General features: G+C 41.8%; 1 protein-coding gene across 2 annotated transcripts in view; it reads left to right on the top strand.

Annotated features, from left to right (window-relative positions):
• Window positions 1-22,340, top strand: part of DERA (deoxyribose-phosphate aldolase) — a 49,353-nt gene extending 27,013 nt beyond the window's left edge. Inside the window, exons 7-9 of one of the 2 annotated variants that reach the window (XM_063308191.1) lie at window positions 15,057-15,169; window positions 20,800-20,949; window positions 22,075-22,340. In XM_063308191.1, coding sequence (XP_063164261.1) covers window positions 15,057-15,169; window positions 20,800-20,949; window positions 22,075-22,131 — 320 coding nt within the window. In that variant the 3' untranslated portion in view covers window positions 22,132-22,340. Of the gene's footprint in view, window positions 1-15,056; window positions 15,170-20,140; window positions 20,223-20,799; window positions 20,950-22,074 lie in introns of those variants that run through there. The other variant, XM_063308192.1, reaches the window with a different exon arrangement.
• Window positions 22,341-23,320: the final 980 nt, after the last annotated feature.

Below are 23,320 nucleotides of genomic sequence, written 5' to 3'. Positions count from 1 at the left end.
TAGAGTTATGTGTCCTGAAGTAGCAAATGTCTTCACCAGGCTTTCTCCTTCAAAAGGGTTCCCGTTCTTCAAAGAATATGTCAAGAAGAAAGATGAGAGATGAGAAAAAAGTGAGCCATGCCATGCCACTTCCAGAACAACAGGAAGGGCACATCTGATATTTCCAAGCTTATGGAAGTTCTCCTTTTCCTCCCTTGTGAAGCAGCCAAAACTTCAGCGTAAGCCAGTGACCAACACATGATAGGTGTTACTTAGGTAGAACTCATATGTAGAGTTGGAGCATTGGTCCCACTGAACTCAACTGGATGAAAAGGAGTTGGGAGACTTCAAGGAGCCCTTTGTGGGAGAACCTTAGCTTTTCCAATGCCATGCCGCCATCTTTTATACTATACGCAGGCCATAGTATCTGTGCCAATTCTCACAAATTTTCACACTTTGTTCTGGCTTTTCAGTCTTGTTTTGGTGTGTCAGTTTCTTTCTTAAGGAAATAAAGACTTGGTTATTAGTATTGGCCAGGCAGTCATGACAAAAAGAGGTTTTCTTTAGTTTGTTTCACTTTATCAGCTCTAAAGGGTCCCATTTGATGGTTTAGTCCAGGGTTTCTCAACCAGGGTTCCATGGAATCCTAGGGTTCCATGAGAGGTCACTAGGGGTTCCCTGGGAGATCTTGATTTATTTAAAAATTATTTCAAATTCCAGCAATTTCACATGAAAGAGGTAAGTTTCATTCTTTAGTTTAAGAACCCTGTTAATGCATATATACAGGCCTACACCTGAAACAAATATAATTTTGTAACTTGTGGCCTATATTTGAGCCTGAATGCACAGGGGTTCCCTGAGGCCTGAAAAATACTTCAAGGATTCCTCCAGGGTCAAAAGTTAGAGAAAGGCTGGTATAGTCTGTATTTTTCAGCTCTTATACCATCTTCGCTTTCCTTTTCTGATCAGCTAGCAATATAGAGCATAGTAGGAGTGAGAGTGAATATAATAGAAGAATATAGAGAATAGAATAAAGAATGAATGCATTGATTCAGTCAAATTGGCTCTAAATTGAGTGTGTGAATTGAAACTTCACACAGACTGAGAGTTTGTAAAAGCCACTGGATTGAATGTTGTTTCTTGGCTTCTGTTTTCCGTTCTTCTGTTTGATTATTGTTGGTTTTATGTATTTGATTTTATTTTAAGTAAAATCTCAGTTTTACAGACCTCAGTTCAGCAGTCTATGGATGTAATGGACAAAATCTCAAATTTGTACATTTTATGTAATTTGCGTACATTTACATAAATTACATAAAGTTTACATTACACAAATTCAGATTTAACAGACATTTGGTTTTAACTGAAATCCCACCCCTCACCTCAGTCTGTAAAATGAAGATGTTCTTGTACTTTCTATCATATCACTCTGGAACTCTGTAGATCACTGTAAAATATTTTAATTGTCTTTGAAGCAGTGAATGCTAAATGCAACTTCTTTTCTGAGCTTACATAAATTTAAATTAAATTTATGCACTTCACATTACAGAATTATACCCATATTGATTCACCAGTAGGCACCAGTAGCAACCACGATGATGTCAAAATCATGGAAATGTCAGGAATAACTAATTTGATGCAAGTATGTAACTTGTGTTATTTGTGTGGTAACTTCATGGTATATACAGTCTCCTCCTCTCCCCTGCAGATGCCCAGATACTCATCCTCTTAGATTGTACAACTGAAATTGAGTGGCCAAATGTACTCATGAGAGTAAGGGTGTGTGTCTTTTCTTCTTTTTCTATTTTTGTGGAAGAACAAGAAAAATAGGTCTGCTAAGCCTTCACAGCTATTTTTCTTAAATCTCTTCATGTTCCCAAAATTGGGGAGGAAACCAGCCACAATCTGTGTATTCCTTAGAAGCCTCAAAAAGAATACAGTGGTGAAGACAGACATGTGGTCTCTGGCCACCTAATGTTTGCTCCTCCTTGGTGTAGATCAAGATCTTGGGATCTTGCAAGAACGTGACTTCATTTTGTATTTTTGTGTGTGTGTCTTCACAATCCCATAGGATCTTGCATTTGAAAAGATGATGGATAGAAACAAACATACAGGCATAAACAAACAAATACTGCCTGGTCATAGTAAGAGTCTTATCAAGATGAACTTCTACAGAAAGGAAAGGAATGTTCAAAGCAGCCCTCACCCTTCATTGAGTCTGTTGTGCTACCAAACTGAAAAACTTGGGTGACCCTAGTTTATAATTCTGAGATAAAACCCATTTTACCTAAACGCTAAAAATGAGAACTCAGAGGAAGCATATGCCTCTTAGTCCACAGCCACACATCTGTTAATCCCCCCCCCCCCACTTCTCAGTTACAAAAATATACCTATTTGGAGCTGGTCTCTCTAGTTATGTGATTCTTTAATAGACCGTGTGTGTTGAAAGCTCTATTAAAATAAGTTAAAGGGACATACATTTGTTTATTCTGAGCAAAAAGCTGAGCCTTTTTGGTGCAGGCTTTGAAGTTGGTCACAGAACAGTTTGGGCATTCAAACTTTAAAGCTTAAAGGTTCAAATCTGACCATATTTCTGCATTCCTTTAAGGCATGCTCTTTTATTGCAGTTCAAATGCTTTTATTGGAAACTATTGAAAAATACACTGAAGTTGACATTGAAGTGTGATGATCTTGGTTGTGGGTGCGCATGTGTTTTTTATATCTGCCTTTTTAAAAAGTTATGTTTAAAATTCATAGCACTTTCAAAGCCTGATAAAGGAGCCTAATTTTCCTGCTTGCTTTGTTCAGTGTAATATATTTTTCTCAATTCATTTCAAGCAGCTCGTTTTTCCATTTCAGCAACTTTCCTGCAAGTTTGGTAGACAATAGGTTTTTATTAATAAAATTAGTTAACAACTTATTGCTGACACTGGAAAGTAGCAAAGTTAAATCAGGTTTCTGGAAATATCTGTATCTTATACAATATTACTTGGGAGGAGGGGGCTGAAAGCATTTGATGCTGCAGTTTTGTCAAAGCTAAGCATTAGTGTATTTTGTTGAAAAAATCATCGGTATTTTGATGGGAGGCCACTGGAAACCATATTTACTGGTTTGGAGAAAGGGCTGTTATACTTCAGACCAGTTCCAAAACAGGCAAATAACAACAACAACAATTCATCCTTAATTGCATTCATCTTTTAGATTACAATTGTCATGTTCTCATTCTAATGTCTGGTTAACATTGTAACGTTTCACATGTCATTCTCTGTTCCGTGTTCCTTCACCCGGGGTTTTTCCATTCTGTTGCCCTCCCTTGTTTTGAGGGCTTGGAATGCATGTTTGGGTTTGCGCTCCTGTTCAAGGTTACTTTCCCAGGCGCGTCTAACGGCATTCAGCACCTGGGAGGGGGAGCGTCCTGACGGGCGACGGGGCGGGACCTGCTCACAAGCAAGGCTTTTAAGTTTGTATTTGGCGCGCTTTTGCTCATTCTCAGCTTTCTCTGTATTTGCATACTATTCCTTTAATAAATCAGTTATCTTTAAGCCCGAGCTTGTGAGACTGAGTATTTGGGTTTAGGCAATCGTTACATAAAGCTGAGAATCATTTTATCCATTTTCCGCTAGCCCCATCCAATCATTGGATAAGAGGGAACGCTAGCGATGACAGAACCTCAACTTCGCGCAAGTGAGGGAAGCGAAGAAGAGCGGGAGGCGGTCAAAAGCCGGCCAGTGCTAACTTCGAGAGCGCAAAGAGCAGCACGTCGGGAGTTGCGAGATATCCAATTGGACGAGCTGCTGATATCCATGCAGGAGAGTCTCAGGAGTGAACATAGAACTGTCATGGAAAGAGCACAGGGGAGGGGGTCTCCACAATTGACCTGGGAGCACGAAGTCCCCTTGTCACCGAGGGTGGTGGTAACCAACCAACCCTCGGAGGAGCCGGTCACTCCGGCCCGTATGAGGGCATTAGAAGATAAAATGGATTTAATAGTGACGATCCTCAAGGATCTACCCAAAGAGGATCTACCCGGAGAGGCAGAGCCCACCCCGGAGGATTGGGAGGAAGAGCCGTCACAGTACCCCAGGCATAGTACCATGTTGACCCGGGGGAGAAGCAAGACTCGATCAGCCCGTCAAGGGGGGGAGCGAGAGGCAAGACCTCCTAGGGATCGACCACCCATGGGGGCTCGGCGCACGCTGACATTAGCGGCACCGCCACAGCCAGCTGAGCCGGCAAGATCCTTCCCACCATTTGGAGTGAAGTTCGATGGGGATCCCACCACGCTCTCCTTCTTTATTACTAATGCCAAGCACTATATAGAAGATTGGGGTCGAAATTTTCGGTCTGAACATGGCAAGGTCAATTTCATTGCCAACAAGCTGAGAGGAAAGGCAGCGGATTGGTATGTGCAACTATGCCAAGCTGAGGCAACTGAGTTAGAGGACTTCGATGACTTTTTGTGGGCACTTAAAGAGCATTTCGAAGACCCCCTAGCTCAAGAAACGGCCAAAAATGACCTGCGGAAACTTTACCAAGGGTCCCTCTCAGTTGCCAAATATGCGTTGGAGTTTAAAGCTTTGGCAGGAAAAGTGGAAGACTGGTCTGAGCCAACAATCATCGAATTGTTCAAGCAGGGGCTTGAACCCGAAATCCTTCGATGGGCTCTGGGCAGAGATGATCCTAAAACGCTATATGGGTGGATTCAGTTGGCGGGAAGCGCAGAAAATGCCCTACGAACCTATGCCCATACCAAAGAGCTTAGACAAACACGTCTCGCTAGAGGAGCGCGCACATCTGGACTTGCCAGCCGCCCCAAACCAAAAACCTGGGAAGAAGAGAGGGAGCAACGGTTCTCCAAGGGTCAGTGCCTCAGATGTGGGAAAGAAGGACATCGAGCCACTTCGTGCCCAAGACGCCGTCCAGAGGAACGACAGACGAAACCCACGGTAAAGACGCCTGCTCCTGCTCCACCGCGAAAACTGAAGGCAGCCCTCGCGGAACTGGACCCCCCAGACCTTCCCTTCGGTGAAGAGGAGGAAGAGTTGCAATTCGAGCAGCCGGCGGGAAAAGCCTACCACCTGCCCTGAAGGGCGCCCTAGGGCAGGTGGAAGAAACCGGGCGTAACCATGATTCGGTGAGTGGAAACTTCCCCACACTGACTGTTAAAGTTAAACTAAGCTCAAAAACCAAAACGGTGGAAGTGTGGGCCATGCTAGACTCGGGTTGCTCCCGTTCCCTGATGCACCCTGATGTCGTAGCGGCTCTGGAACTGCCCACGTTCCCTTTGCCAAGACCCATGATTTTCACCCAATTGGATGGAACTATGGCGGGAGGGAAAGCAGTCAATCTTTCCACGGGACTGGTCGCCTTGCAGATGGGCTCCCATCAGGAAAAGCTGCCATTTGTGGTAGCTCCAGTGGGGGGTCCTCTGGTAATCTTGGGGATGCCTTGGTTTGTGCAACAAAACCCTTTTATCAACTGGCTGCATAGAACTGTGACGTTTGCAGATGGATTTTACAAAGTACCCGAAAAGGACCTACTGGAGGACATGGAGGGTGGAGGGGTAGCGTATACCACTGTGCAAACGCTTCAACCTCTTGAGGGGCTACCCAATCAGTACCAAGATTTTGCTGAAGTATTTGGGGAAAAGGAAGCGGATCGCTTGCCACCCCACCGAAAAACGGACTGTGCCATTGAGTTTTTACCAAATGTAAAATTGCCTCACCCAAAAATATACCCCATGTCTCCCAAAGAGCTTACCACGCTAAGGGAGTTCATTGACAAAAATCTGGCTAGAGGTTTCATTGAGCCGGCAAATTCCCCGGTAGGAGCGCCTGTCCTATTCAGGCCAAAAAAGGATGGGTCATTAAGGCTTTGTACCGATTTCCGCGGGCTCAATGCGGTCTCAATATTAAATAAATATCCTTTGCCCCTGATCAAAGATATGTTATCACATCTGGCCAGAGGCAAAATTTTTTCAAAACTGGATTTGAGAGAAGCCTACTTTCGCATTCGCATAAGGGAAGGGGATGAGTGGAAGACAGCGTTCAACTGTCCTCTTGGGGCTTTCCAATATAAAGTCTTACCATTCGGTTTATCTGGGGCACCTGGGGTTTTTATGCAACTGATCAATGAGGTCTTGCATGACCACCTATTTAAGGGGGTACTGGTATATTTGGATGATGTATTGATTTATACTGAAACCATGTCAGAACATATCCACCTGGTGCGTCAGGTACTGGCTAAATTGAAAAAAGCACAGCTGTACGCAAAACTGTCAAAATGTGCCTTTCATCAGTCGCAAATTGATTACCTAGGGTACCGGATTTCAGCTCAGGGCATTGAAATGGACCCTGCAAAAGTAGAAGCCATCGTGGCATGGGAACCTCCCCGTACCAGGAGACAATTACAGAGTTTCCTTGGATTCTCTAATTTCTATCGGGCATTCGCCCAAAATTTTGCGGAAATCGCCCTCCCCCTTACTGAACTGTTAAAAACTAAAGGACAGGGGGATACGCGACGTTCAAAGAACCCAGGCGCGCTCCTTAAATGGACTCCAGCCTGTCAGCAAGCGTTTGAAGCGCTCAAACAAATCTTTACCACAGAACCGATTTTACAGCATCCAAACCCCTCTAAACCCTTCGTTGTACAAGTCGATGCTTCTGATTTTTCCATAGGAGCAATTCTATTACAATCTGACCAATCTGGCGCTTTAAAACCCTGTGCCTACCTCTCTCGCAAATTCACGGAAACAGAGAGAAGATGGCATGTTTGGGAAAAAGAGGCTTTTGCTGTAAAAACAGCGTTAGAGACATGGCGACACCTATTGGAAGGCACTTCAAACCCTTTTGAAGTCTGGACTGACCATAAAAACCTGGAAGCTTTAAGCACCAGTCGGAAACTCAGTCCCAAACAGCTGCGCTGGGCTGAGTTTTTCAGCCGCTTTAACTTCACCCTTAAATTTATACCAGGCAAGAAAAATTTCTTAGCTGATGCACTCTCGCGCAGACCCCAAGATGCTGGCCCAGGGCCAACGGTCCAAGGCACCGTCTGGACCGACAAACAATTAGGTTTGGCAGCAGTGACTCGCAGCCAGACCCCAGCGCAATCAACTCCGCCTCCAGCCGCTCCGCCTTTCAGCCGCCCGCCTCCCTTGTCAATTCCCTCCGATTTGCAACAACAGTTGCTCTCCCACCTTAAAACAGATACTTGGTTGCAAGCCAATAGACACATGTTAACTTTCACCGATGATCTTGCCTGGCGCAACGATCGTCTCTATGTACCCGAAGCAATGCGAAAAACCATACTCCAGCGCTGCCACGATGACAAGCTAGCTGGACATTTCGGCTACGTGAAAACTTTGCACCTCGTTCGCCGCCAATTCTGGTGGCCAACTTTACTCAAAGACTTGAAGGAATATGTCACTGCGTGCCCTGTATGTGCGGCGATAAAGCGCAAACCGGGCAAGCCCCAAGGTCTCCTTCAACCCGTGGCCACTCCATCTGTCCCTTGGCAGGATATCTCCATGGATTTTATCGTTGATCTACCCCCTAGTCAACGCAAAACTGTCATTTGGGTCGTCAAAGACTTTTTCTCCAAACAAGCCCACTTTATCCCATGCGCTTCTATCCCCACCGCACAACAGCTGGCACGCCTCTTCCTCATCCACGTGTACCGCCTCCACGGTATCCCCGCCCGTTTGGTGAGTGACAGAGGCACACAATTTACGTCACAATTTTGGCGGGCATTTTTGAAACTTTTGGGTACGAAACAATCGCTTTCTACCGCCTGGCATCCGGAAACAGACGGATCTACAGAGGCGGTTAATTCTACATTGGAACAATACCTCAGAGCTTTTGTTAACTACCAGCAAGACAACTGGGTCGATCTACTCCCATTTGCTGAGGTCGCTTACAACAATTCCATTCATCAAACCACTGGTCAAGTTCCCTTTAAAACAGTTTTTGGACGTGAATTTGTTCCGATTCCTGAACTTCCTCATCCTCAACCGCTCCCAGCCACCCTCGCTGGCTGGGCAGACTCTCTCAAAGACTCATGGTCTAATATTCTACTCGCTCTCCACCATGCCCAGGCTACCTATAAACGCCATGCCGATGCAAAGCGTTCCCCAGAACCATCTTTTGCGGTCGGAGATAAAGTCTACTTATCAACTAAGTTTATCAAGTCCCCACAACCCTCTAAAAAACTTGGTCCTAAATTTGTCGGTCCTTTTTCAATTGTTGCTCAGCTCAACCCTGTTACGTTTAAACTTGATTTACCTCACAACCTTAAACGTTTACATCCTGTTTTCCATTGTAGCTTACTCAAACCCTGCCTGTCGTCGGACCGTTGGCATCCACAACCCACTCCTCCACCTCCCCTCATGATTGACAACCAGCAACACTTCGAGGTGGCATCTATCCTCGATTCCAGACGCCAGCGCTCCACTCTACAATACCTCGTCCGCTGGAAACATTTCCCTCATCCTGAATGGGTTGCTGCTCCAGACGTGCATTCTCCTCGTCTCGTAGCCCAATTTCACTCTGCCTATCCTGACAAACCGGCTCCCTAATTTCTTTTGGGGGGGCAATATGTCATGTTCTCATTCTAATGTCTGGTTAACATTGTAACGTTTCACATGTCATTCTCTGTTCCGTGTTCCTTCACCCGGGGTTTTTCCATTCTTTCGCCCTCCCTTGTTTTGAGGGCTTGGAATGCATGTTTGGGTTTGCGCTCCTGTTCAAGGTTACTTTCCCAGGCGCGTCTAACGGCTTCCAGCACCTGGGAGGGGGAGCGTCCTGACGGGCGACGGGGCGGGACCTGCTCACAAGCAAGGCTTTTAAGTTTGTATTTGGCGCGCTTTTGCTCATTCTCAGCTTTCTCTGTATTTGCATACTATTCCTTTAATAAATCAGTTATCTTTAAGCCCGAGCTTGTGAGACTGAGTATTTGGGTTTAGGCAATCGTTACAACAATGATGCGTAGAGGGTATTTGTAATGATAACAGTGGTGGTTTCTAGTGAGTTTGATTTAAAAGATGTCTGCCTCTTTCTACAGCGAGAAGAGTGCCCAGAATGGTTTTCATGAAAATCAGTAAAAAGGCTCCCCATACCAACAACTTAAAAAGCATGACACCTAAAAGGGGAGAAAAAAAGATGAGTGGAGGGAAAAAAACCAGCCATCAGTTTTTAAAGATGTATAATAGCTCTTGTATTGACAAACTGGAATGGAACCGGTTCTAGGACTGGGAGAGGCACAGAGTCCTTCAAGAGGTGTTGAATTAAGATAACTTAAATCAGATTTAGTTCTTGCCCTGGGCTGTTTTGAAGTATAGTCTCCAGTATGCCAATGTCCAACTTCATGCCCCCACCTGTCATAGTCCTTGACAGGTGGGAACCTGTAATGGTATGTGGGAATGACCTTGGGAGACGGGGCGAAGAGATGCTGGCAAGGGAACAGTCAGATAAGAGACAGCATAGCCCACAACTGCATAGTGGGCGGGGCAAGAGGCTCAGAAGGGACCCTCCCTAAGTTCTTGGGCTGTAAAGGTGATGGCGGGAGAATATAATTTCAGACTTGCAAGGTTCTGTTAATGTAGCTTTATGATAAAGTAGAATTAGTTTATCTGGTCATGTTTCCTGTCTGGTCCACCTGTTGAGGCTGACAGAACCTCAGCAAGCTTTTCTGTTCTCATGGATTGGACAGGCAGAACCCATCTGGGGAACGCATAGATATCCTGACCCAGAGCTCATCATAGGAAACAAGACTTGCCATCTCTTCCGTACCTAAAAAAACGTTCAAATTTGGAACAGCCCAAGAATGTTGCCCCCACTTTGGAAGCCATTCTTACCTTTTGTTTTATTTGAACTGCATGCTGCTTGCTTCCACAGTGGTGGATGGTGAATGAGGCCTTTCCTTCTTGTAGTCTGGCAAGATGAAGATGGGTTGCAGCCCTGTGTTCACCTGAGAGTGGAGAGGTGATGTGGCTTTTGGTTAGCGCTGGGCCGCCGAGCTTGGATTTTCCTTAGAGAAATTGGAAGAGATGCCAAGGTGATGCATCCGGCAGGTCACTCGGCCTTATTTTAAATTGCAGACCGGGCCTTTATTCTTTATTAAGAGTAAAGCAACGATAAGCAGTCTGAGGTTATTGGGAGATAATGACATCCCCCCGGTGTTTATAGCACACTGAGACATAAAGATTGTGATTACGCCATGATTGCTATGCTGTTTATTATTCTTTACTGCTTAATAATGGCTCTCTAATATTGTTCTTGTCTATAGCCAGCTAAATGCTTTGCTCCAGTTTTAATCACATAAATGGTTACCATTTGCAAGTTCCAGAAATGCTTTTTTGTTTTTGTTTTCCTTATTATGCTGGCAGCGAAAGGGAGTGGTCACATGGAGCATACGCTCGTATGCATTTTCTTAATAGACATTTCTTAATGGGACTATTAGGATTTTTCTTTTCTGTTGTGACTTCTGGTCCAAAATGGCTTCCAAAAGCAGCTCTGCTCTGCTTTGGTTGTGGTACAGTATCAGAAGCAGCAAATAATGTGCGTTTATTGCTCCCGACCTTTCCCATCAAATGTCCTGGGAGCTTTTCCAGAATATATTTTGTTATATTCTCACTGTATGTAGTAGAATTCATTAGTTCTGATACACTCGTAAACCCAAATTTTTCAAAACCATGCAACTTAAAAATGGCCCCTTGACTTGACTTCACATGGACATTTGAAACAGAATGCCCTTGATCAAATTCTGACTTCAGTTATATCTAGGCTAGATTACAACAACAGGGTCAGTTTAAGGAAGCCTTTGGGTAGCTATCTGAAGCCCCAAAGCACGGCCACTGAACTCAAGAGTTGGCTGAATAAGGCATCAACTCAAGCTGGCTTCATGCATGAGTGTCATGAGTGCCGTTGAGCTGAAGACATCAGCGCAATGGCACACATGACAATAACGAGGAAACAGGGGAAGGGGCTCAAGATAAGCAGCCATCAACTTACAAAGACGAAAGGAGAAGATACAATGGCTAAGCGGATCGCGAGGCACACCCAAGCTGTTAGCGCTAGCGCAACGGAGATCGCCCAGCTGACAGCAATCACCGGATGAATAGGGAAACCGATGATGGGCGATCCCGGAGCGCCAGCGGGGCCTCGCAACCCCTCACCTACCGGCAAGACAGCATGTGGGACAAAGGGGGGGTGACGTAACCTCGAGTGAGGGGGTGCTGACCGGCGCGGGGTATTTAAACCCCGCACCGGCGCGCTCCTGTCACTCTCAGCTTTTTTCTACTACTGTAACTACGCTATGAATAAACCAGAGCCTGCTTCATCTGAACCAGTGTCTGTGTGTTACTCGGCGGTAGGCAGTGCATGACATAGAGTAGCACAACTCTTCTGCAATGAGTTTCTATCTTGCAACTTGCAGTAAGCCTGGAAAAATGGTATTGGAATGCTTGTCAGGATAAAAAAAAGTCCCTGTTCATTGAAATTAGAATGTTGAACAGGAGAGTTGGAGTGTAGTCTTTTATACAATAGACCATCTTTGATGGGTTCGGGAATTTTCTCATTTGCACATTCATAACATAAACTAGGAAGAGCCTGCAACTTTTTCTAGACTAATTATTGAGACTTCTTAATCACATTCCTAGGTGTTCCCTTTTTTTAGGGAATAGTCTTCCATCTGAAAGTGTTCTCTACCTGGAGGATTGATGGTCCAAGTTCACAATAAAGGTAAAGATCCATTAAAAAAGAAAGCAAGGACCATAAATTTGCCCAAGGATGTCTAGCACCTGGAAAGCAGACACAATCTGCTTGCAGAGGCCAGGTTGCTGAGCTGTGATTTATTTAACCATTGTTTATTGAGTGAATCACAGCTGGCTGGATTTGTACAACATGCTAAGCCATAAACCCTGGTTTGAAACAGTGGTTAGGTTCATGTAACACACTAAATTAAAACAAATAACATTTTGGCATAGCAAGAAGGTTAACCACCCAGTCTTTTCGGTATGACGAAGCGCATTGTATTTCTGATTCAATTATGGAGTTTATTTTCAAACATACTTCTGTATAAATATGTTAATATATGCACATTTTAAATAAATCTGGCTTCTTTTTTCCTCCTTTCGATGACGCAAAATAGGGGTTTTTTTCTAGGAATACCTCCTTACTATGTGCCTTGACCTTGAATCGTCCCTGATTGGTTCTGAAGCCCAAAACAGGTTGCGTTTCATTGGATGTTGTTCTCAATCTTGACTTTTGCTCTTGATACATAGAATTTCTGTTGCTGCTAATCACAGCTGCTTCTCACAGTGAGATCAAACTTTGAGCCTTTCTTCTTTGCCTAAACTTTGTTCTTTTTTTCTTACCAATCTGAGAAAAAGAAAGGAAAAAAAAACACTGACAGGTAAATTATACAGCCAGAAACACCTTATTTATAAAGCTAATATGAAATATGCTTAAGAGCCTCCATTTTAACAGCAAAGCTTCCTTTTCTCTCCTCTCTCTCTTCCTGTTTTCATCAGAGAAATATAAAATGTTAATAATACCTTTATATTGTAAAGCTCCATGCCAGCATCCATCTTCTGAGTTCTTTACGGTATCCTGCTAGCAAACTCTCACTTGAATCATAAATAGAATTTGTTCATAAAATAAAACAGTGCATTGTTTTCATTGTTAGAAGATGCTGCTAAATTGGCTGTATTTTGATAATCACATCTGAAGCCGATTATCCTAATAGCCTTAAGATATTATTTTATTTTTAAAAATAAGTGTTTCACTATAGTCCTAATACTGCTATTTTTTTTTTTAAAAAAAATCCTTTCTTGTTTCTGCAAAGTCTGAATGAGATTTTCAAAATTGAATAATAATTTGATCCGTTAATCTTTTGAAGCTAGTAATTTTATTTTCCCCTCTTTGCAGTCTCCGAGGCTCACAAATGAATAGAGCTTCATTACTGGAGCCTGCATTTAATAACCATTATCCATTATCTTGTAATTAAGACTCCCTGTAACGAATCATGAGGACAATGCAAAAATACATAGTACATTTCTTTAATGAACTGGAAAATGTTCATCTTGTTCTATTTAGTAATGAGTTGCTGAATAGTCGTTAAATCCACTGGAGAATACAGCGAGATGGATTTTGAAGACTATCTTGAGTTTGTGGTTAATCTATTAGAATTAAAATTTCATCTTCTATTTTTATCAACAGCCGATTAGAAGTCCTTCTGTTTGACCAAATTGATTATGAGACCCTATACAAGGGCAGATGTTGTTTAATGAAAGTTTTTAATGAAACCATACCATTGAGATTTCTAATTACCAGCCTTATAAAAGCTTTGACTTACCTTAGTCTGATAGGAGGAAGGGGGAGATAAGGGTGGAAGACTTAAACAAAAGGGCTTAAACTCTGCAATTTTTTTTAAAAAAATGAGGGGAGGGAGAATTTAAGAGTTGGTGCAAAGAAGTTTGCTTTTTTTTTCTAAAGAGGAAACATTCTTGTGTCATCAATTTTAAGAAAAGGGCAACTACCATAGTTAAGTGGTGGAGGACATGTTTTGTATACCCAAAAATCTCTGGCATAACCATTTTAAATAAGTATTTCAGATGTCAGTGATATGAAAGATCTTACCAGTTTAGAAAATATTGGGATGTGGAGTAATCTGGTCTAATCTGGTAAACTAGTATTCTTAGGAAAGCTGTTGGTGTATGGCTGGATAATTTCCAAAAGTATGACAGATGACAGTACAGCAAAGTTGTGTCCAGGTTCAGTCAGAGGACCTTTTACTCTATCTCCTGGAAGCAGAGACTGAAGGCAATAAAACTTCCTTGCATTTGTTGTTCAAAAGTGTTTTAAGTAAAGATTCTTTACTTGGTGAGAATGGAATGTGAATGATGGAACTGATGTGGCAGGAGGACAGATAACACATGGCCTTAATTTAAACATCCCCACTTTGAAAGCAAAAGTTCCCTAGTGTTTCTAACCAAGCTTGGAGAATACATGTAATCTCAAGGTGCTTTTCCATACTTGGTGTCCTGTCATTCATTTTTTTTTAATGTTAAATAAAACCATCTAGATTCCGAGTTCTGTGATTATCCCAAAGTCTTTGAAAAGATTGTGAGATTCATTGAACCAGAGGGAAAACACTAAGACTTGAGGAGGGACATTTGAAGAAGTCAGTGTTATTTTTTATTACTTCTCAACACATTTAATTTTGTGTCAGGGTTTGATGACCTGTGTTTTGCATATTTGAGGCAAGAATTCCCAGGGTGTCTCTCAAGTTAGTTCTGCATTGCTGCGATTAGTACTGTATAGATACAGTCTTTATTAGGTATCTTTAGCCTTTAAGCTCTGAGTTAAGACCAAGCTTAGAACTAATAGTGGCTCCTAATGTTGCCTAAAGACACAAGAAGATTGTTTCAGTGAGCATAATGCAACATACAAATTTGTAGAACTGCCACCCAAAATATTTTTTTTAATTAAAAAGCTTATACTGGGGGCAGAAGAGGCGAAAAAGCCCCAACTAAGTATGTTCATTGGGCATGAAATGCTGACTTTTGGAAAAGAAATGAAAACTCAGTGTGGAATGGAGTAAAGAAGGAATATTGGCTGGAATTCTGAACTGGAGCAATTTTCTTCCACAACTTTTGTTTTAAATCTCATTGTGTTCTGCCTTTTAAAGGGGAGGGAGTTAATGTCCCTGTGGAACATGCTGCCCTGGGAGGTGAGATTGGCCCCATCGCTCCTGGCCTTTTGGAGGAGTCTGAAGACCTGGTTCTGCCGCCTCGCTTGGGGTGGAGAGGGGAATAGATCTACATGGGGATGGCTGCTATAGACCACTCCTCCCACACTTGGACTGTTTTTAGATTCTTTCACCACTTGGACTTTATATCTTTACTCTTATTTATATTATTTATTATTGTAACTTTATACTGTATATTTTATGATTGTTGTTTTAGTTGATTGTTGTAAACCGCCCAGAGTCGACATAAATAATGTTGAAAATGAACCTTAAAACTAGGAGTTCTGATAATACATTTTGATTACATAAAGTTTTCTCCTCCTTTTCTTTCCAAGGTTCTGATTTTATTAAAACATCTACAGGAAAAGAAGCTGTTAATGCTACTTTTCCAATAGGATTGGTCATGGTGAGAGCCATTAGAGACTTCTACTGGAAAACTGGCTATAAGGTAACATAATAGCCCATCTTTAAAAAAAAAAAGTCTAGGAAACAGTGTTCTCATAAGCAAAAAAAGGTGAAATGTTTTGGGTTTTTGAGCTTCCCAGCTTGTTTATAAGACTTTTATCCTTCCTCTCTTCAGCTTTCATAAGGTGACATGTGGCTCTTCCTCTTGCATTTTAGCCTCAAAATGTGTATCTTAGGCCAGAAGGCAATGGGGGGAGACAAAATAGAAAGGAATATCCTGGGAAAAAAAATATTTTTCTGTATTACTGACATCTCCCCCATGTTTTTCACATGTTCATATTTCCATCCAGTCCATATAATCTAAGATCCAATTCATAATCTAAGATTTTCTTCAGAAGCAGTTGACTCTTAATTCCTCTGAGAGCAAGCCCTGAATGGTCAGTTTCCACCAAATCCTGCCTTAGCACTTAATTCAGCATCTTTTTAGCACAATTTTCCTTGAACAGTTCAGGAAACAGCAGGGCTAATAAGCAACATATCCAATATGGGTTAGCAATAAGACTGTGCAGGGCTGTGGATTTAAAGGTGAATAGGTGCTTCAGAGCATGCAGGGTACTCATAGGGTAACTGTCTACAAATCCTTAAACCAAATACAGTCACGTGAAAGAGAAAGTACACCCTCCTTGAGTTCTGTGGTTTTACATATCAGGACATAATAAAAATCATCTGGTCCTTAGCAGGTCTGAAAATTAGGTAAATACAACCTCAGATGAACAACCACACATGACGTATTACACTGTGTCATCATTCATTTTACAACAACAAAGCCACAATGGAGAAAATACATTGCTGCTTTAAGGAGATGCAGATAGCTAACACCCAAGAAAGAAGATCCCATACATCTTCTCCCTGAGAATAAAATACAATGTGAAAGCATTAATAAATAACAATTTGCTGTCCTTTTATGATTTCATCATTTATTTGCTCCATTCTGACTAGTGGTAATGCTGGCCCTACAAAAACTTATAGGAGAAGCGATCTTCAGATTAGCATCATGCTTTGCTGCTTCTCTCTGTTACCTGAGGGTTGATGTTCAAAGCCCCAGTATTTAGTTTGATTTAACTTTAGAAACTCTGGAATCTTTTCACGAAGGAGACATGATTCCCTTCCTCCAATTTTCTGTAAGGTCAACACATGGGGTTGGCCACTATTATATCTGGCACTGTTGTGTCTAGTTTGTGGTGTCCTCAGAGCTTGATGATCTCAGTGGGTCATGCCACTTCCAGTGAATTCATCTCTCCATTAATTTTTTGTTACCCAATTCTTTGCCTCCTTTCCGGATGCCCAATTTGTGCACTCCGCCTAGACATGGGATTCAGCAATTTCTGAACATTCAGGGGTTGCGACATTGCTGTCATTTTTCTGGAGGGCCTCCAAGAGGCTCTCTAGTGACCCTCTGTCATCCCTGGAAAGGATGTAGTCAAATTTTTCATTCCACCTTTTTGGTATTGGAGGACATTTTGAGAATGAGAATAAGAGGAAGGCTTCTGGGAGGCAAACGGCTTTCCCAGTCATTCACTACTCCCCAAAACAAAGAATGGATAGCAATTATGCCACTAAAAGTTAGCCATTTTCTTGCCAAAGTTTGCTAATATTTCTTGGAGTGCTGGGAAGCTCCTGGTGGTCTCATGGCATAGAAGAGGAGGACCCCCTTTCTGCATGCACGTAACAGTCAAACAGGCTGTGAAAGCAAGAAGGAGACAAAAGCCATCTAGGAGACTCTAGGTGTTCACAGCCAGCTTTCTGCTGGACCATGTGCCTCATGCTGTCAACTTCTCATCAAGACATACCTATGGATCGGCTTCCTGGCCCTGAATTACACAGAGTGTGGTCGCACCTGAGCAAAATTACAATGGAAGATGTTTAATGCTAACTGCCTTTGAGCAGACCTTGTAGTCGTGATCTCTGTTAGGACTTCATGTAGTACTCCAGATCTCAGCAACAACGCATTTCAAGATAAAATATCTGACCCAGTAACATAAATGATTCAACAGAAGATTTTAAGCATTTCTCTTCCTAGAGTCTTTGGCCTCAAAATTGACTGTTTCTAAGAAAAATAAAACAAAAAATCCACACCATTGGGGAAATCGTGCACAATAAACATGACAGTTTTGAAGGATTAATCACTTACAAAGATACATATTTCCTGATCAAACAAGTGAAGCTAGACGCATAGCCATTTTTCATTCATTTTGTTCATGCATTTTTCATCCAGAATCCATTGAGAAAGCTTTTACAATTTTGGCCTAGTTGGCTTTAAAAATCACTTAGGTTGCCTATTTGATATGTGAACAAGTGACACCTGGGGAGCATGCTCAATGGCATCCATTACAAGCCACAATTATGTCAGAATGCCATGTGTGGCAGGTCACTGCATAAATGACATCACACTGTGCACATCATTCCCCCCCCCCCCACCCCTCCACAGATATCTACTGTATGACCATGTGGCAGTTGTCCTTTATCCTTTGAGATATGGCAGGGCGATGTACTTGTGAGTTGCTTAAAAGTGGGAACCATATTCAAGACCTCAGCTTACAAGTAGATATCCATGTAAGCAGTGCAATACCCCACATTTCAAGTAGCATCATTGGAAATAAGGAACAAATTGCTATTTAGTTGGAACTCAAGTTCAAAGGGCCTCAAGTGGAGACTTTTGTTTGTTTGTTTAGCTTGAAAATACTCAAATTATGTCTCACATTTTGTGGAACCCTTATTCAGTCTGTAATTTTTAAGTGGTTCTTTTTTATAAAGGCTTCAAAAGCTAATTGTGTCCAAGCCCTTCTGGGTCTCTAAGAGGGCCTGAATAATCCTATATGAATGGAATAAAATAATAATAATAATAATAATAATAATAATAATAAATAAATAAATAAATCTCTCGTTTGCACACACCACTGTTATGTGTGCAAACATCCAGCCAACTTTCAATCTATATTATCAGGCTAAACCTTTGTGAATGGTAAATAGGTGAAGGTATTTCTTGCTTCACACTGAGCAGCTTAGTACCATATATCATGGACAATATTGGTGGTGGGATTATTTGGCTAGGTCCTGCTGGAAGTTTTCATAAATAGGGCTTCTGTATGGCACTGGATGTGACTTTGCATATCAAGAGAATGGTTTCATTTCTCGTTCATTTAAAGAGGATTCATTGGGCAGGAGTTTAAAGTTCTATTAACCAAAAGAATCTAGTGCGTGTGCCCACTCAGGAAATAATAATAATGAAAAATAGATGTAAACCAAGTTTATATCCTTTTATTAGACGAAGACAATTTTATCACTGACAAGAGATTCCTAAATGCTTTCTTTAACAAACCAATCTGGCTGCCGCACAGATGCTTTTCTAGCAAGGCATTGGCTAGTAAAAACAGGTTAATGTAGAAATTAAACTTCTCCCAAGGATGGAAGTGGGCTGCAGTCTAACAGTTATTGAATGATAAGCTGTCGAGCGATATGAAAAGTATTTGGCATAATGGGAAATAATCTTTTTTTCCTGTCATCATTGAAGGACACACACAAATTGGTTTTTCTGTTGGGGAACCCCTAGCCCAGAGAAACTTATTACTTTTAATAATATAAGGTGATGAGAAAAAATTCTCAGGGAGATGAACTTATTAAACAAAATAATGAAATGCTGGGAAACAGCAAGGGAATAGTAGCCACATCTTTTATAGTTCTAGAACAAAACATTTCATATATACAGTATGTGGATGGACGGATGGATGGATGGATGGATGGTAATGGGTGGTTTGGGGAGAGGGGAAATAGATTTATTTGTGGGAATGTGAATGTTTCTGGTGGGGAAAAGAGGCTAGTGGGCAGGCTCCAAGGGCTTACAAGCATAGCTGCCACTTAGATAATGGTGCAATGTACTGCTGAGATCTATTTACTACACCACACAAACAAAATTTATGGAAATTTCAGAAGCAGCTTTCTGTGCAGGAAGAAATGAAAAGAGAAGCCACCTTACCTGAGTGAAGCCTCTCCTACCTGCCAAACACAGACCATAGATGTGTCTGTACAACATCCGTCCTTCCTCCTCCTTTAAAAACGCACTTTTTCTTCTCTTTTTCTGACATGGAGGCTACCATTTCTTGCTGTGTACTGCCCACTCAGTGCACTCATGGATAAAGTTGGTAAGAAGTAGAAATACAGAAGTTCAGATCAAGGGTTGATGTTTCTGAAAGTTATTTATTGCTTCTGAGATCAGAAGCGGCATGGTTTCATTTGCTGGGAATGGAAACAAGGAAGCTGTGGCCTTTCATTTAGCTTGTTCTTTTCAATGAGGCTGAAAAGGATGTTGGGAGTTGTAGTTGAATATGGACTCATCCTCATGCCCTGCTTACTATAGCACAAAGAAGCCCTAACAACTGTTTTTAAGGGACATGTCCTCATTATGTTATATGTGTCCCACCTACTCTGGAAGCCTCGAGGGCAAGAACACCAAAGATGGCACTTCAGAATCAGAGCCGAAGGTCCCACCTTTGTTGAGTCAATGAAAACAGGTGCTCCAAATCTAGAAATTATTTTGCAGCATAGAGCTTTCCTTCAGATAGGCTTATTACTAGTGGAAGCAGGAAAGAGAAGTAGTGGTGACAATAGTGTTGTTTCTTCCAGCTTTCTGAGAGACACCTGAATTTGGGAAATTGGGGGGGTCCATAAGTGCTCCAAATCAGGAGAAAGAAAGCATCTGTCTCTCCAACTTCTGGCTGCAGAGCTGCCACTTATGTATTGTACTACTAAGATCTTTTTACTACACCACACGAACAAAATTTATGGAAATTTCAGAAATTTTACATGGTTATCAAGTTCCATGGTTATCAAGAAATTTTACATGGTTATCAAGTTCCATGGTTATCCATTTATATTGTTAGTGATTTTCTTTTATTTAGTAGTGTGTTTCTTTTAAAACCTCACCACTGTCTAGAATACTCTTCCACTTCATATTCAGGAGGTTATTACTATTAAGTGCCTTAGATGTCTACTTTGAACATTCACCTCTTCACCGGGCCTCCACTGTGTGAATGCCACGTGTGAGTTTTATTCACTCTCTCATTCCCCTTACTTTTAAAAATATTGTTCCTTCCAAATGTTTTTAAATTTAGTGTGGTATTATTTGTTGCATTTAAATATTTCTTCCCAGCTAACTAGGTATGCCACTTTTCAAGATTTTTAATATTAGAAATAGATTTCTTCTTTAAAAGTAAACCCTCTAGTTTCCCCATATTGGCTTTGAGGCTTTAAGTGCTCATATAATATATACTATATCTCTCCCCAGATGTCTCTGGCTCCATGGTTATCAAGTTCTACTCTATGCTTCCATTTATATTGTTAGTGATTTTCTTTTATTTAGTAGCGTGTTTCTTCTTGTCATTATATTTTATTACCCTATAAGCCACTTTGTGCACCTGCATTTTAGAGAGGGAAGGCAGGAAAGAAATCCTTCTGTAAATAAGACACACACACGTACACACACACACACACTCTAGATAGATGTATGCATTTATATGCAAATTCCTGTTTTCCTCAGCACCAGCTTGTTGTATACCTGCAACAACCTCTTTGGAGCCTAATATTTTAGGGTTTTTTTCCCCATTCTTCTTCCTTCAGGTTGGATTTAAGCCTGCGGGAGGCATTCGCAGAGCGAAAGATGCCCTGATCTGGCTTTCGCTGATGAAGGAAGAACTGGGAGACGAATGGCTGAAACCTGAACTCTTTCGCTTGGGTGCCAGTACTTTGCTGGGAGATATTGAAGGACAGGTTAGATTCCAAGTGCTGCTTTTCAGCAATATGGTTCGGCTTACTCAACACATTTAACCATTAATCTGGGCTAACGTAATACAATTGTTGGGTTATGTTGACAGAATGTGCTTTGCTCAGACTAATAAACCAGTAAAGACCTGGAGAGCGTTTGAGTGGTTAAAGGCAACAATATAGCTTCTTGACTTCTGGGAAGGACACAATATGGAAATCCAACAACCACTCCTCTTCCCACCCTAAAACCTCCCCAAACCCTGGAATAGCCTGCTTTGGGGCTCTAGTTAGGATTTCAAGTATGGGGAAGCCACCTAGTGGGGCAAAATCACACTATTGAAATTCAGTAATTTTGCTGCCAAATTTGGAGGGGGAGGAGTTGACCATACAAATGACTATACTATAGGGATGGTTTAGTCCAGTGTTTTTCATCCTCAGCAACTGTAAGATGTGTGGATGTCAACTGGCTGGGGAATTCTGGGAGTTGATATCCACACAGCTTAAAGTTGCCAAGTTTGAAAAACACTGGTTTAGTCAAAAGAGAGATCTTGGAGACTATACTGAAATGGGGGGGAAAAAGCTGAACTTGGCTGGCTGTTAGTGCAAGAAATGCCACCCAAGTAGGGCTCAAAAGCAAATGGCAGGCTCTGCTTTTCCCCCAAGCCAAATTAGTGCAGAGATTAAGCTGCTAGTCTAGGATCAGAGAGACCAACATTAAAATCTCAGTCAAAGGAATTCCCAACCTGATGAGTGCGATGGAGCTTGTAATTCAACACATCTCAAGCGCACCAGGTTGGGGAAGGCTAGTCTAACTCTGCCCTACATGATTGTTGTGAATTGTCCCATATATCCCATTGTTGTGATTGTTGTGAATTTCCTATATATCCCATTTTCCATGGTGGGGGACAGAAAATACAACTATAGCAAATAAAGATGAAGTGTGCCAGGTGAAACAAATGGCAGCAGCCCATATTTCTTACTTAAAGAGAATGGCTTTAGATAAGGCATGCTGTTAATCAGTATGAGTAATTAAATGTCTATCAGCTAGGTCCATCTTTGCATTAACCTACCCAGAATTTGCCAGTTTTATTATACCAGTTTAATTTATGCTTTTTTGTTGCCATTGCACAGGTCTATTATCATGTGACTGGCAGATATGCAGCTTACTATGACCTGCCCATGGCTTAGACCAGTGACTGATTCAGGCTGTGAAAGAGAGAAAGAATCCACGGCATAAGGCTTAAGCAAACAATGTCCTAGAATCTTTTCCTGAGACCGTGTCCTTACTAAGCGTTTACAAAAGGATTAAAACTGTGGTGCTTCCGTTTCACAATGTCATTGTTCTTAGAATGTCCCAATGCCCAGGTGAATAAATACAGAAAGCTTTAAATGTTGAAGATTTCCAGTGTTAATTTTGTTCTTATGGCAGGCATTGACCACAGCCTTGATTTCAGGAAACAAGGAAATGATTATTTTAGTGTGAATTTTGTACTTGGAATTAAACATTTGTGAGTTGAAGAGCAGTATATAAATAAAGTATACCAAAACCTGCTGACTTGTAGTATTGGAATGGACATTGATAAAAGTAGTTCAGCAGTGCAGAGTTTCAAAATGATGCTATTTAGGCCAACTGAAAGTATATGAATCCAAATTGGGATACTGGTATGTGTTAATGGGAAGGGGGGCGTGTGTAACTTCGCCCCAACCCTGCAGTCCTGACCAGGAATGTGGTCGACCAATTATGTCTTCTTCACATTAGGAAATAACATTGAATTATTTGGAATCTGTTCCCTCTCCCTCCCCCGTTGAAAAAGTTGTACAGAGGACTGAATTATTACCACAAAGCATTATAGTTCCTATAAAGATCCAAATTTATAGTCTCTTGCTATTGAAGTAGTAATTCTTACAATTGCTGATAGGGTGATGCCTGTGCTCATTTGGCCCAGAAAATGCCTGACCCTTTTTCAGTCATGTTATGCCATGTCCCACTAGCAGTCTGTATGAGAGAATGCAGATAACAGGCCACCAGAATCTCAAATAACTTTAGCTAGATTGGATGGTGTTGGGAAAATCTTTTTAAAGGTAGATGGGTTGTGGCCTCTTCCTGTCTTAACCTGTTTCGATTAAAGTTCCCATCAATATCATGTATTTGACTGTGACCATCATTATCACCCAACTAGCCTGGGCTACAGCCTCAATCATTGGCCAGCCAACATGGCCTGCCATACTCACTATATAATAATGGGAGCTGTAGTCTAGCTCAGCCTTTCTCAACCTTTTGACCCTGGAGGAATCCTTGAAATATTTTTCAGGCCTCGGGGAACCCCTGCACATTCAGGCTCAAAGATACGCCAAAAGTTACAAAATTATTCATTTC

Source organism: Candoia aspera, chromosome 7 (genome assembly GCF_035149785.1).
Source record: "Candoia aspera isolate rCanAsp1 chromosome 7, rCanAsp1.hap2, whole genome shotgun sequence".
Classification (NCBI taxonomy): domain Eukaryota; kingdom Metazoa; phylum Chordata; class Lepidosauria; order Squamata; family Boidae; genus Candoia; species Candoia aspera.
The sequence above is the reverse complement of the archived record's forward strand: the minus strand, read 5'-3'. Positions and strand labels throughout refer to the sequence as shown.